This window comes from Gossypium arboreum, chromosome 2 (genome assembly GCF_025698485.1).
Source record: "Gossypium arboreum isolate Shixiya-1 chromosome 2, ASM2569848v2, whole genome shotgun sequence".
Lineage (NCBI taxonomy): Eukaryota > Viridiplantae > Streptophyta > Magnoliopsida > Malvales > Malvaceae > Gossypium > Gossypium arboreum.
The window spans coordinates 104,328,454-104,344,317 of NC_069071.1; the positions used below are offsets into that span (position 1 = coordinate 104,328,454).

At 34.6% G+C, this 15,864-nt stretch overlaps 1 protein-coding gene across 2 annotated transcripts; it reads right to left on the bottom strand.

Annotated features, from left to right (window-relative positions):
- Window positions 1-2,295: 2,295 nt before the first annotated feature.
- Window positions 2,296-7,746, bottom strand: LOC108467166 (protein ALTERED PHOSPHATE STARVATION RESPONSE 1-like). Of its 2 annotated transcripts, XR_001868769.2 has the most exons (5): window positions 6,160-7,746; window positions 5,857-6,059; window positions 5,113-5,336; window positions 2,498-3,660; window positions 2,296-2,367 (listed from the first exon to the last, which is right to left on the bottom strand). XR_001868769.2 is itself a non-coding variant. In XM_017767717.2 (4 exons), exons 1-4 carry the CDS (start codon window positions 7,436-7,438, stop codon window positions 2,922-2,924), a joined length of 2,445 nt encoding a protein of 814 aa, XP_017623206.1. In that variant the 5' UTR covers window positions 7,439-7,746; the 3' UTR covers window positions 2,296-2,921. The 2 variants fall into 2 exon arrangements, 1 of the variants encoding a protein (XP_017623206.1); XM_017767717.2 differs by having other exon boundaries at window positions 2,296-3,660.
- Between the last annotated feature and the right edge of the window lie 8,118 nt (window positions 7,747-15,864).

Below are 15,864 nucleotides of genomic sequence, written 5' to 3' on the forward strand. Positions count from 1 at the left end.
ATCCTGTAAGTCCTATGTTGCAGTGTTGCTACGACATTGAGTGTCAACATGTGAACTTTAAGTCCTTCTTTCCTCCTATTGCACCAACTACCTTCAAAGATGAAGAAATCATATATTTAGCTATAAATAAATCAAGGTGAATTATTCTGGGATAAATTTTACAATAAACAGAAATTAGAATAATTACAACACAAATTGTCATCAATCACCCTTGACTTGAATGAAATTGTAAGTTAAAAGGTATTAAAATAACTCTATATTTTAGAGTTATCACAGACTCTTTCAGATTATCTATTAAAGTTTTCTTTCTCACAATATAAACGTTCTTACAGTGCCACTTATCATCAGTTCGAATTTAGACAATTAATGAGCTAATATTTGCTTGTCACAATTTCGCTATGTATGCAAAACATGAAAGACAAACACAAAAAATATAATAGTTAAATGTAAAATTAACTGTATTCATTTATTCATCATTCAAATACATAGAAAATAGTTACATATTTACTACAATATGAGTCCATTTCCCAACACAAAGCCCATGACCATTGTGCACAGAATGTCCCATGGAGGTCAACTGATTAAATTTGGGCATTTGACCTGCTTGAACTAGCCCGACTCTTGGAACACATGGAAAAGTTCATCTACCTGAAGCCTAAGTGGCCCAGTGAAACACTCCAGTAAAACTAGAGTTACTATGGTAATTAATGTAAATCCTAAGGGATCAAGATGTATAAAGTTTAAATCCCTTAAGACTCTCATCTAATAAATAGGCACTAATCTCAACCGCTGATGTAATTCGATCTGTACCGTTAGATCTCAAGGAGCTCAACTATTAATAAATGCCTCCCTCTTCATTTGTAATCATCCCATTGTACTTCATTCATTCTTTAAGTTAAAGAATTTATTTAGAGCATTTACTCAAACACCTTGTGTACATTACTTTCTGGTGGCTTTTCAACTCTCTGTTGCTCTTTCGTTTTGAGTTGCTTCCACTATATTTTTCAATGCCTTAAAGAATTTATGAAAGAACTCTCGCTTACGATAGTTAGGCTAACGTAGGCAAATTTGAAGCAAAAAATTCACCTAAAGCTGCACAGTTTACCAGATTTAAGTTCTAGTCCCATCACACAAGAAGCAAGTGAGCTTGTAAGGAACAAGCAGGCACCATTTATTTACTTTGTTCTCATGGATTGAATCCAATCAAGTGAGCTTGTAAGGAGAAAGGTGAGCCTCTATGTCAAGTTTTAATTTCCCCACCATTTCACTAGAAACAACATTCTCACATGCTCCTATGTTAATAATAGCATTAGATACTTTCCCTTTACAACTGCTAGATACTTTCCCTTTACAACTGCAGCTTAAGTGGAAAATAGTGTCCCATCCGGTCTTCATTTTTGTAGGTCATGTTTAGATTTCTCCTTACCACGAACATTTCTTCATCGTTCATAACTTCTTCATATATGGGTTCTAATTCTCCATATGAATCATTTTCGGTAACCTTTAAACTAGTGAATACCTTTTTATTCGAACAATTCGAGGCAATGTTGAGCCTTAGACATTTGAAACACCTCCTATTGTTCTTTGATTTTAAACAATAAAATTTGGAGTCCTAACTCCTAACCTACGGTGCTATATCATAACATTATTGAAAATCAAACTAGAGTTTAAGCAAACATTTGAAACTTGCTTTGGTTCCATTTTTTAGGAAATAAAGACTGACCATCATCTTTCCCCAAAATCATTTCCTGTAAGTTGCAATAAGATAAATAGAACTTGACAGTTTGCTGATAGATACAATATTACAAGAAAGTTCGGGAAGATGAGGAATATCATATAAAATGAATGAGAGTGTTTAATAGTTTCTATTCGCCGAGAATCAACCATTTGCAATACCAAATTTTTTTGCAGTCATAAATAGTGGGAAATTTTATTCCTGCTTTGATACCATAAAGATTTAAGTGGAAGAGAATTTTTTTTTCATGCGTATGCAACTTTATATCATATTGCAGAAAAGAGTATACAGAAAAAGCAAAGACTAATTCCTAAACTTATGTATTAACAAGATCCTAATATCAATTACATAAAATCAAGGACTACAACAGATTTTTCTAACTTCGATAAAACACCATTTTGTGTGTCTTCGACGTTTCATTAAATTGGTAGCCTCAAATGTGAACAATTTTATTATAAAAACAAAACACGGCATCTAAGCGGAGCAGCTCATCAGATCAATAAGAACATGTTAATTCATATTAAATGTTCATTGCAGGCAAACTTATTCAGTAGTGCAGATTTCATTTAGCTCTTCACGACAACTTTGCTTTATTGATGTGCCTTCAACTTGCAGTGTGCCAAAACAGTCGTCTATACAAAAATGGAAATAATTTAATTCAAAATGGAAAAGAAAATTGCATTATAGTACAACATTTGATTAGCGGGTATTCCTGTAACTTGAATCACGCTGAAATGCAAAATTGATGGAGAATCTGCTTACTCAGATGCTTTGATTACATTTGCTGCTCTTGTTTGCAGAAGCATACTCCATTTTCTTCAATGGCAGAGGTGGTGCATGATGCCATCTAGTTGATAGAATACGATGATTTGTACTTCTACAAGGGCACCACCAATAGGTTCTCACCAACCGTCAATATCTCGGGATCTAGGCAAACCCCGACAGTTCTCAGTTGGAAGGCTTTGCAATCTGCAACACCCAGTGGAATGTGTCTCCCGATCTCTCTTCATTTATGCATATCATAGCCTATCTAAAACTATTGTTGCCAGAGGCAGATGATGAGTCATTACCAAGTCTTTCCCTGACAGAAGAGCAACCAGCCAAGTTTTGCATTACAAGAATGTTTGACCACCGCTTGAGCTTCATTTCTCACAGAGCAAGACGCTTGTAGCCGCTATTTACAGCCCTACGTAACTCTTTCATGATCTTGAGCAATCCTTTCTTTAACACGTTCCAAAAGCTCCTCATAGGCTTTGGAGGACTCAGAACTGAACCTTTCCATTGCATCTAAAATGCGTTGCAAGCTACCCTGCAAACTGGTGTTGCTAGTGTCACTCTGATACACATGTCCAGCTACTGAGAGACTATTACCATCTCCAGAGACCAAAACAATTTTTTTATCCATCGCTTGGATCTCTTTCTGTAGCTTTTGATCCTCTCTATCCAAGTTCCTAGCCTTTCTCTCTAAATCCTTATTCGCCATCATTCTCCTATGCATTTCCGACTTATCTTGTTCCCAAAGCTGGAATATGCTCATGGCAAAAATCCGCATGGAGTCAACCACCTCCCTTTCAGATATTCTATCCATTACTTGTGACCACTGATTACAGATTACGAATATAGGGGGTGCACCTACCCTGCTAGGTGAGAAGGGAGCTATTCCATCATCAGTCACTTCAGGTTCATGGTGAATACATCTCAGAAGCCAATTATTCAAAGCCCTGACATAGCCCTTTTGGGCACCTATCCAACTAGAGAATCTTATAGTCCAACTAATAAGTTCATGCTCAAGCTGCAAAGTGGCCTTAAGATGGTCATCACTAAGCTTTTTGCCAGATCCAATAGAACCTAAACTTTTGGCTTCTTTAATTACCTGACACTGACTATGATGGCATTCAAGCATGCATTTCCACATTCGATTTAACCTGGAAAAAGAAATTACAAGAAAACATCATAAGACAGAAGAAAGAAAAAGAATAAATGGTAAGAAATTTTGGCTTGTGGGGTGATGAAAACTTGCAAATTCAGTACTTTGAAGGAAATGAAAACCATTAAAGAAGAAGAAAAGAAATCAAGTTCACAAAAGGAAATTTGAAATCAATATATACAGAAAGCATACATTTCTTTCAGCCAAAAGATGTTTGCTTCAGTTCTATAGCCTCATAACCAACATTTTATTAGATTGTCCTTTAACAGCAATTAATTAGTATACGTTCAAAAATGGTGAATAAGTATTCCCAGCTTACATTTGTGAACAGCATCTCATAGAAGTGTATTCAAACATAAAAATTGTGATAAAGTTTCACATATTATTTATATGATATATGGTGACGGAAGGTGCATTTTGAAATACTGAGATGAAAAGCCACTCAACTCATTCAGTACTATAATACCCATATACATCAAATACAAAGACATTTGGATCTTTTAGTACTTAATATATAGACTACAGTTATTAGAACAGTTTACATAATACACCAAATCCAAAAACATTATCTGAAATCCATGTTCCCAAACAGTTCACACTAAGAACTTCCTTGAAAGCATATTACTGCTCGATCCCCATGAATCTAATAACTAGTTCAATCCTTTCTGTGAAAGACATACTCCACACCCACCCATCCCAATAAATAATTAAATTAAATTAAAAGAAGTAAATGACGCATATTATAGACTTTAAGATTAACCAGTATCTATTTTGTATCTTTGGGTTAGTAGAGCAATACGGCACAGCCTTTTCACAAATTCTAACTAGATTTCAGTAGATATAATATTTAAACAACTAACCTGGAACTCAAATAATAATCTTCCAAACATGGTAGCCAGACATCTTAGGCCAAACCCACCAATTATTAGCTGCAAATATTTCAAGAATCCACAAAAAGGGGGGGGAAAGGAAAAGAAAAGCATGACCTAACAAAATGTATCCTAATAAGTAATAACTGTTGTAGAATTTACTGGTGGAGGCAAATTTCCTAACTCCTTTTCATTCTTTCTTCAACTCTTCATACCCTTTAAAGAACTCTCAGGCCAGTACCCCCATCATTGACATTCACCTCTCATCACTCTTGACTATACACTTTTACAAGCTTCAGCAGCAAGGATAACAGGCTCCTAAAAGAATACTAATGCAAACAAGTAAAATGCCAAAGAAATTCCTAAATGCAACCAAAACGGCAAAAATGATCCGATTAAAAATGCTAAGTAACGAAATCAAGTGAACACAATCAAATGGCAATGTCAAAAGTAAGCGACAATTATGTTAGTTTAGAACAAAACACTCATTTAAGAAATTAAGACCAAAGAGCAATGTTTGTTGAGAACATAGAATAAGATGTAAAAAAAAGAGAAAAGAGTTAAACAGGCAGAAATAGTACCCTTCAATCAGTTCATTGAGCAGTGGCCATAGCTCCTCATCTCTGATCTTATTAATTGTCACAGATATCTTGTCAACAACTTGAATTGCAATTCTTATCTTTGTTGATAGGCTCCTGATTATATTCCGGGTTGAATCAACTTTGTTAGCTTCAGCACCCCTTTCATCTAACTGCTTCAACTTACGGCATTTCCTATCATAAGCTACCCGCATCTTCTCCTCAGCCTGCATTGCATCAAAAACTTCCAGTTAAGGAGAATCATAAAGTTGGAACTACTAAAAGAAGAGGCACAAAACTGCTCTTAATCCGGGGCATAACTACGTCATTTGTCACCAGAAAACCAACTCATGTGCTTGTAAGGCATTCCTCAAATGGGTGTAGAAACAACATAATTTGAAATATAAACAACTATCCACAACAAAGCACAAGAGCTAACATCATGAAGCCTTTCAAAATGAATATCTCAGAGCAGTAACTTTCAGAACACAATTCAAATTAGACTAAAATATCAGCAGGTAATATAATTTATAGATAGTCAAACATATTCTAAGAAAATACAGTGAAATGAAGAACAACCAAATATAAACCAATAAAAATTGACATGAATCAAGTAATCCATACAGCCATTTTTGAGATAATAATGAACCTAATGTTCTAAAGAGAAGATGGGTAAAGGGCTGGGAAGGGGAAAGAAACAGATACCAAGTACAACAACAGGTAATACATCATCAAGACTCAATATACCTTTACTTCATTGTAGAGTTTCTTTTCCCAAAGATACAACTTCTGCAATGTAGAGGAAAGGTTTCTCTGTTTCTTGGCCAATTCTTCATTGAAGTCTAGAAAAGCCGGATCAGTATTGTCAGCCGATGAATCAGTCTTAGAAGTAGATGGCTGAGATGATACTAATGATAACGAAGGAGTAACTACTTGCAACATCTTCGAAGCTGTTGCAGAAATGATACCAAACCCCGTAGTTAGTATTACTATTAGAGCAAATAGATAAATAACACAACAATCCAGTAAAATAATGATGAAAATCATTACCATGTTTACGGTGATAAGGAAGTGTTCCCACCTCAAGCAACTTTGCAATTTCACTCCCTGACTCAGAAGCTTTAACAAACTGAACTTGTATCTCTCTAATCACCTCAAAAACATTCCTTGGAGGGCCTTTTGACCCTTTACCACGCTCCTCAGCGCTCTCATCACTCACAACTTTCTTATCCACCACATGAACCTCATATTCCACCCTATCATTTTCCACCCCTACACTAGGCCTGCTCTGATAAAGCGAGGCCTCTGCTTCACTAGTAACAACTCCCTTAGCTGCTTCTTCAGCCGGGGACTTGGAATACCCTCCGCTATCAACAAATTTCTGATCTCCGTCCACTTCTTTAACTACTTCATGTTGATAATTCTCATCTTCCAACTCAGGGATCCCTTCCGCTTCCCTCACCTTTCTCAAATCCCTACTCGGCGTATACGTATGGTTGTAGTTTTCATAACTCTCGAACGGGTTCAAGAAATCCCAAGCTGAGGTTCTCGGAGGTGAAGGTGGAGGCGGCGGTGGTTTCGAGGATGACCCTCCAGCCACTGACGACGGTTGCAGTGAAGACTGATAACCAGGCGCCGGATAGAAAGCATAATTACTAAAACCACCGTAATTTTGATAACCCGGATAAGGATATGAACTAGAACTAGGATTATTGTTATTATAAAAAGAAGATGATGATGAAGATTCACCCATATAAACTATCTCTGGATTCACAGGCCTTTGTTCATAAACAATAGACGGCGTTGGTTGCTTCTTCATAAAATTCATATGTATATACCGACCAGGGAAAGACCCGGTTTCGTAGGCACCATAATTGGGGTAATTTTGGTGCAAATACTCAATATGAGGACCCCCACCATCGTGGTGCAAAGGAGAAGAATGATCTGAATGGTGCAAGGACCCGGCAGAATCATCTTCATCAGAACCAGAATCGAAGTGAAGATGAGACCCAGAATGGGAATGGGAATGGTGGTGAGAAATAACATCTTTCTTGGGTGAACTTGACCCAACTTGAACTGGATCCACCGCTTTGCTTTTAAGTTTATTAGGAGATGGAGGAGAAGGAGGCAACGCCCCTGAAGAAGTCCCGAAATCATTATCAACAAAATTGTTCAAAGACTGTCCAAATAACTTCAAAGAAGCTGTATAAGCAACATGAGCTTCAGCTAAAGCAAAACGTTGTTGAATCGCTTCATCCAAGAAACTACATCGTTCCCGACATAGAGCAACTGCCGGCAGATCATCTAACTTCGAACTAGAACATCCCATCACTGACGAAAACCAAAAAAAAAAAAACGACCCAGCAAAGTGTAGCAACTGCTTTACATGAAGGAAACGAAAAACATGATAAGAGTGATTGTTTCTGGAGAAAAGTTCAGGGTAGGAGAAAGAAAGAAAGGAATCTTTGCCAGTGGGGAGAATTGTGGTAGGGTTCTAGATAAGCAGAAAGAAGAGAGAGAAACAAAGGCTTACCAACAGTGCTTTCCTTGTGCGTCGGTGTGTATATTGCTGGAGCGTATTAGTGTTGAAATCAAGTCAAATCAAACCAAACAAAATTCTCGTATTGTTTCCACTTTTTTTAAAATACTATTTTTCTTATTTAATTATGGATTTAGTTAGGTAGCACACAATTTGGTTTTATAATATGAAATTTCTTACTATATTTTTTTTCCTTATTCGGAAGACTTCAAAAGGTATAATTAAATTAGTTACACCATAAAACATCATTAAGAATTTTTATTAAAAAATATAAGTGAATTAGTTCATGTATATTAAAATTACAAATTAAATTATTCTTTCTATTAAAAATTTTATTTATTTTTATTATTAAAAATTGATCCATGTATGTCGGGATAAGTACACATTATATGTCGGTGTAATTTTCTGGTTATTCATCAACAACGTTAATTTTAATTATAGAAATAAATTATTTTTACTAAAAATGATCAATTTACTCTTTAATCTAACGTATAAATATTAATTTATCTATTTTTAAATAAAATGACAAATTACAATCTTACTCCTAATAGATAAACTTCAATAATATTTTTATCTTAGTTATACAAATATAATATTAAAAATTCAATAATAAATTATAAAATATTAATTCATCGGAAATTAATATCTAAATTTAATCATAAATTGATATGATAAATTTTAATTATAGGTGTCCAAAGGGTATAAATGCCATTGCAATTGCTTGGAAATTGAACGAGGGCTTATTTGTTATAGAGAAGTAGTTTGCAAACCTCAACCTCTTGTGTTATATTTAATAAAAATAGTTAAATTAAAACTATAGTGACGGCATACCTTCTTGCAATGGAAAACTTCGATCGAAAATAGACAAAGAGAATTGACAAATTGGGGTCAGAAATGGGTTAGGTTATAAGAATATCAATTTTCTTTTTCTTTTTCTTTATTTTATAAGAAGAATATCTATTTTTTTTTTACTTTATTACATTCTTTTTCTGCATCATGAGTTAGGGTCATAACATTTGGGGAAAAGGTTAACAAAATTTCCAAGATTTTGTATCTAAAGATTGAAAAAAAGTTATTTTATTAAATTAATATTAAAATATTCAACTTGGTGGGCTTTAGGGTTTTGACCCCTTGATATTCACCACATTCTTTTAAGAGTAAAAGACATTTCTACCCTTGAGGTTTGAACTAAAATTACATTAATCACTCTAGGTTAAAAGCTAGTTTTTCTTTTTAATATATGTATAAAATTATTTGAAATATAATAATATTTGAATTTAAAAATAGAATACGTTTTCTTTTTAAAATTATGAAATATAATTATAAAATATTAAAATTATAAAAACATGTGTAATAGCTTGTTTTAGTTAAATCGTAATGTGGTTTCAAGACCACAAATCCAAGTCCAAAAGGAATTTATTTTAATATTATTTTATGATCTACATTATGATAGAAAATCATAAAAAAAATTTGTTAAGAAAATTTTACCAATTTCATGATTAATTGATAAAAGGATCAAATTGTATAAAATGCAAAAGTTGAATTCTAGTAGCTAAAAGGATCAAATAGCTATAAAATTCAAAATTTAAGGTCCTTATATGGAAAATAGATCATTAAGAGGAGTTAGGAGATAAGTATGATGATTCATCCATGGAAAATTTGATAAAGAAAAGGACTAAATTGCAAAGTTGAAATAATAAAAGATGATAAGTTAATTAAATAATAAAATATCATCAATTTTCACCATCTTTCCCAATTTTTTTATGAAAACCCTAGCTAAGAGAAGAGAACTAAAGCAAGCTTATTTTGCTTAATTGAGAAAGCATTCTTGTCCCGTTTTTAACGATTTTTATGTTTTCGAGATCGTAATAGCTTAATTTAGCTATCTCGGGATTAATTTGTAAAGTTATCAAAGTACTAGGGTTTTTCCATGGATGAATATGTATGAATTATGAAATTTATGGTAAAAAATGAAAGATTGTTGATAGATAAATTTGTAAAGTGAATTTTGATGAAAATTGTGATTTAAGGTCTAAATTGTAAAGATGTGAAATTTATGGAAAATTTTTGAATTTTATGAATTACTTGGATTGTAAATGTTACATGTAAAAATCGTTTAGGCTTGGAATAAGGATTAAATTGCATGAATTTTATTTTCCGAGCCTAGGGATAAAATCGTCATTAATTAAAAGTATAAGGGCAAAATGGTAAATTTTTCTAGGATGTGAATTGAATTAAATTGAATATGAATTTTGTTAAATTAAGCTAAATTTACTCATATAGATCCGGATAGATCAAATATGGAGCTAGATCGAGGTAAAGAAAAAATAACGAAGTAGTAGCACACAAGTTCACGAACATTGTCGAGGTAAGTTCGTATAACTAAATTGTGTATATTTATATGTTTGTATTGAATGTTATATATATATGAATTGTGTAATTGTCATGTACATGAAATTGATTACATATCCGATAATGCCTTACAAATATTAAGTCATGTTTAAATAAATAAAATTCGATTGGATACAGGGTTCTCGTATTGGTTATGGTCCTGCATATGTTGCGGACACACCATAGCTCAAAAGAGCGTCTTCCCGTTATATAGTTCTTGCGAGCTTCCCGATAATAGCTCTTCGGAGCATTCCGATCGGTTGTGATCTTGCATGTGTTGTGGGTACACCGCAGCTCTTATGAGCGTCCCATTATATGGCTCTTTGTGAGCTTCTTGATTAATGGCTCTCTGGAGCTTCCTGATATGGCTCGCTTAAACTTCCCGATATATGGCTATCCGGAGCTTCCTGATTAATGGCTCTTCGGAGGTATCCGTTATTGGCTCGCATGAGCTTTCTATTATATGGCTTGAGAGAGGGCTTCCCAATTACATGCTCTAATGAGCACTCCTGCATATGAATTGACGGATTATAGTTTGTACACTTCAAGTGTACTACCTATGTATCCATCAATATTTCAAATAAATTCAACGAGAAAAGTTCCGACATGGAATAATCTGAACTTAAGATGAATTATTTTGGAAATGTACATGTTATATGGATATATGATGCGGAAAGCATATGTATATGAAAATTGTTACATGATGAATTCATCCTTGTTTCTTGATGTTCACATGAAATACATGACTAATATGTTTCTTGGGGTTATATGTGTTTAGGCAAATTGCCAAATTTCTTTAGATGAATTTTGCATGCTTACTTTAAATGTAAATGATTGGTAAGTTAGTTTCCCGTTATATGAACTTACTAAGCATAATATGCTTACTCTGTTTTATTTCCCTCTATTCTATAGTAATTCGGAGGCTCGTTGGGTTGGAAGCTTGGCGGAGATATCATCACACTATCCATCAGCTTATCTCGGTATATTTAGTAAATTAACTTTGGGTGAGAAATATGGCCAGGAAATGGCCTTATTTTGTCCACACGGGCAGAGACATGAGCGTGTGTCTCAGCCGTGTGTCTAGCACATGGGCATGTGTTTTGGCCATGTGTCCCCTACATCATTAAAATTCAAAACAGAATGCTTAGGATTTTTCACACGGCCTAGCATACGGGCATGTGGCTTGGCCGTGTGACCCCTACACTTACACACGGCTTAGCACACGGGCGTGTGACTTGGCCGTGTAACCTAAGTCAGAGAGTTACACGGGTATGGACATGAGCTGAGACACAACTGTGTGCCCTATTTTGATAACCCACACGGCCTGAGACACGGGCATGTCTCTTGACCGTGTGAGTTACATGGCCTGACCACACGGGCGTGTGTACCCTGCAATATGGAAAAATTTTGAGATTTTACGAAAAATTCTTTAAGTACCCAGTTTAGTCCCAACTTGTTTCTAATGCATAATTTGAGTCTTGAGGGCTTAAATAAGGGACAATATGATTAATTTCTAATATGATTGAAAAATGATATTAAATGTCTGATCTATAAATTCTGGTAATGCTCTATAACCCTGTTCCGACGATGGACAAGGGTTAGGGGTGTTAGAACATGTTTATTTTAAAATTATTATACAATTTATGTTTTAAAAAAAATTATAAAATCTTTTTAAATTTAATTAAAATACAATATTTATTTCTTCACAAAGTATTTTTTTTCTTTATTATGGTTTATTTCATGTAAAAAGATTCGCAAAACTAATAAATTAAGAGGTTAAATTTGATAAAAATTCCAATTTAAAAAAATTAAAGTTTTGGGCCAATTTTTAGTTTGCGTCTAATAGGATGCGTTTTCACTTTCTCTCTTACCAATCTTTTTTAGGGTTTATGATTTTTTTATTTAGAGTTTAAGGTTAAAATTTTGGGGAAAAGATTTATTTGTGTTTGTATTTGAGGTAGACATTATGAAAGCTTAAAGGTATATTTAAGTTGACGATGATTCGATAGCGCTTGGAGACTCACACATTTCATCTACTATCAGGATGAAACCATTACCTTAGAAGTCCATCATATTGCAAATCAAGCTTCGAGTTCACGGTGCTTATTGTAACATTTCGAATTAGGGTTTAGTCGAAACAGTAGTTTCGAGACCATAAATCCGAAGTAGAAATAATTATTTTATGATTATTTGATGATCCATGATATGATTGCACGTTTGTGTGAAATTTTCATGAATAAATTTTATGCCTAAAGTGTTCAATTTAAAGTTAGGAACTAAATTGAATAAGTTGCAAAATTTGAGTTCTAGAAGCTTTTAGCATGAAATTGCTATGGATTATAAATTAGAAGGTCTTAAATAACAATTTAACCAAGTTCTAAAATTTTGGACAAAAATGGGCATGAATAGAAAAAATTTGAAAGAAAAGCCTTAAGGGCATTTTGGTCATTTAGTAATTAAAAGAATAAAAAGGGAAAAAGAAGCAAAGTTCATGTCCATCTTCTTCCCTAAGTGTCAAAATTTAGGTGCTCTCCATAGCTAGGGTTTTTCAACTTTTAAAGCTTGATTGTAAGTACCTCCAAGCCCGTTTTTAATGTTTTTTTACATTTTTGAGATCTTTAAAGCATGATCTATCCATTTCTACCCTTATTTTGAAGTAGGGTTTATGTTCAAAAATTTACCCATGTATGACATGCATGTATTTTGATGTTTAATGAAAGAATATGAAAGTTTGATGTGTGATAAACATCTTTTACAAAGTGATTTTGCATAAAAACACCTAAAAAGGACCTATTTGTAAAAGTGGTAAAATGGGTAGTAAATATGTGAAATAAAGAAATATGTGGGCTGCTAGGAGTAGGAATATGAATCGGCTGGGCTTGGGTAACAAAGAAAAGGCATGCATTTCGTTTTACGAGCCTAATGACCAATTTGTAAATAAGAGAAAAGTTAGAGGTAAAAAGGTAATCTTACCAAGGTATGTGTTATGGGTCTATTCGAACAATGTATGTATTAAACAAGTTAAATTTGGCATTATAAATCAAGAAAAACGTGATTTAGGTCTTGATCAGGGAAAAAACAAGGTTTACGAAGAATAGGCTCGTTTTCATCATTTTGTATTGAGGTAACTTTATATACAAATAATGTGATGTTATGTTATATTTTCAATGCTTGAGTATTATGTGAATTCAAATTCTTTAGTGCTATTATGAGTTATGCTTTGATTGCTCCACGAGTAAGTATCGATATTATGGACATTAAGATCTACATTACGAGCAAGCTTGACAGAGATGTAATATCGAAGAATCTCGTTTGAACCTTAGGAATAGTTTAGGATACGAGTGACATGTCACTAGGAACCGTGTGATTTATGAGTTCATGAGATATGTGATATATGTTTATGTGGTTTCAGGTGCTGGTATTGTACGTCCTACCGGTGGCTGGGTAGTCTGCCATGTGTTGTGAATACCTAATAGCTTGTGTGAGCAGCCCGTGTAGCTACGTCCTGACCGACAGCTTGTGTGAGCAGACCCATGAGTTGCTAGAGAATGAGCTTTTATGTGTTATGTGATATGAGGTAGCTTTAGTTGCGTATGTGACACTTATATGCGAGCCTTCCATGTATCCAATAGTATTCCGAGTGTTCAACAAGTAAATTATCGAGTAACTTGACAGAAGACCCAAAGGGTAAGTCAAAGAGAAGAATGAGTAAAATATTATGTTATGAGTTGATACAGGTATGTATACCGAACTAATGAGTAATACCTTGGTATGTGATGAACTTATGACAAGGTTGTTTATGTGATAAGTAAGTTTAAGTGATTTGATGAAATACAAATTTATATTCATTATGTTAAATGTATGTTAAATACTTGTTAGATAGCATGTTATTTGCATATTTCCTTTCCATCTTTTATAGTGTCGCGAAGCTAGCTTAGGGATCGAAGGACGTCAGAGACTTGATCACACTATCCATTAGACATTTGGGTATAGTTAGTCTCAAAATTTTGAGTATGGCATGTATAGGGGACTTGGTAATTTTGTTATGTGTCATATTGATTAGCCAAATGAATCGGCTCATGATGGTATTATGATTCATGTTGTATAAGGCCATGAAATGTGGCTTATATTTGCTTCTCGGGTTGTAACCCTAATTATTTATGCATGCATGCAACATGTTTATGCTTTGTGATGTGGTTGGTGGTTGCTTGTTGGCAATGGACGTGATAAATAACACACATGCTTAATGAATGAATTGGGACTAATAGGTGTGACCATAGCTATGGTATAATTGAGTAGATTGAAGATAGATTTATAAGGTTGAATAAATATGAAATAGGTGTGGAATGCCATATGAAAGCATGATGGTTTGAGCAGGTGATATGTTGACATTACAAAGTCATGGATTAATCATGATTGTGAGTATTTGAGTGACTAAATATGCTATGTTGCATGCCATCAAAAATGTATAAGTAAGTAAGTATTTAAGGATGACAAATGGCTTTGAAAATATCCTCAAAGTTGTTCACACGGGTAGATACACGGGCATGTGTCTAGGCCGTGTGTGCCACACAGTCTGCCCCACGGGCGTGTGATCCGGCCGTGTGTCCCATGCACCCTAATTAGGGAAAACAGAATGCCCAGTAGTAAACACACCGGCTAAGACACGGGCGTGTTTCTTGGCCGTGTGAGGGACATCGCTCAGAGACATGAGCGTGTGCCCAGGCCGTGTGATGTCTGCACCATTTTATGAAGAATTATGAAATTTTTATCAACCACACGTCTATTCACACGGGCGTGTGACACGGCCGTGTGACTATATTTTGGTGCTAACGTCATAAACAGAGAGTTACACGGCCTGAGGACAAGGGCGTGTCGGGGGCACACGAGCATGTCTCCTATCTCCACACAGGCGTGTGCCCCTGTTTCATGAAAATTTTTCTACGTTTTCTAAAGTTTTCTAAAGTTCTCGGTTTAGTCCCAAACTACTCTCGATGTATGTTTTGGGACTCGTAGGCCCATATAAAGGACAATTTGCATATGTATGAATGAATTTGATTTGAATGAAATTTTATGGCTCGATTTTGTATGTTTGCTTGAGTTTAAGTCCGGTAACACCTTGTACCCTATTCCGGCGGGTAAGGGGTGTTACACTTATACAGTCATGGGTTGAAGTATAACTAGGGGTCCAAGTTGACGATGGTTATGCAGTCATGGGTTCAAGTTTTATGATACCGAAAGAGGATGCTTTATAAACCCGATACATAAGTTTCAAACCATAATCACATAGAAAAACTAAGGGGTTTTCTAATATAATCAACTTAATTTTTTTCTCTATATTGACCAAAAGCAGTATCATTAACCTCCATCTTGTTCAAAACTTGTGATAGATTTAAATGCAAGAGGACATTTAGAGGGAGTGATTATGACAATTGAGAAAATATGAAGGTCCTTTGGAAGAGACAATGGTTGTTGTGCTTAAATAACTCACTAATAACTATAACTGATGCCACCCAACTCGAGTTTTACCTTCTCTCCACTACCATAGTCACTCCCCCCTAAGAGTCCTCTTGCATCCAACTCTGTCATAGGTTTCGAACAAGACGGGGGTTAAAGATGCTGCTTTGGTGAAGATGTAGAAAAAGAATAAGTTGATTATACTGAAAAGCCCTTTAGTTTTCCCCTATGATTTTGGTCTAAAACTTATGTATTAGGTTTATAAAGCATCCTTTTCTGGTATCATGAAACTTGCACCTATAATCATATAACCACCATCAATTGGTTCCTGATTTATACTCCAACCCGTGACCGTATTGTTGAAAAAT

Coding starts and splice junctions, on each gene's coding strand:
- LOC108467166 (XM_017767717.2), bottom strand. CDS start 7,438: ATGGGATGTTCTAGTTCGAAGTTAGATGATCTGCCGGCAGTTGCTCTA. Junction 5,337..5,856: donor AACTCTACAATGAAGTAAAG/GTATATTGAGTC, acceptor GATGCAATGCAG/GCTGAGGAGAAGATGCGGGT. Junction 3,661..5,112: donor CTCAATGAACTGATTGAAGG/GTACTATTTCTG, acceptor TTCTTTTTCCAG/GTTAAATCGAATGTGGAAAT.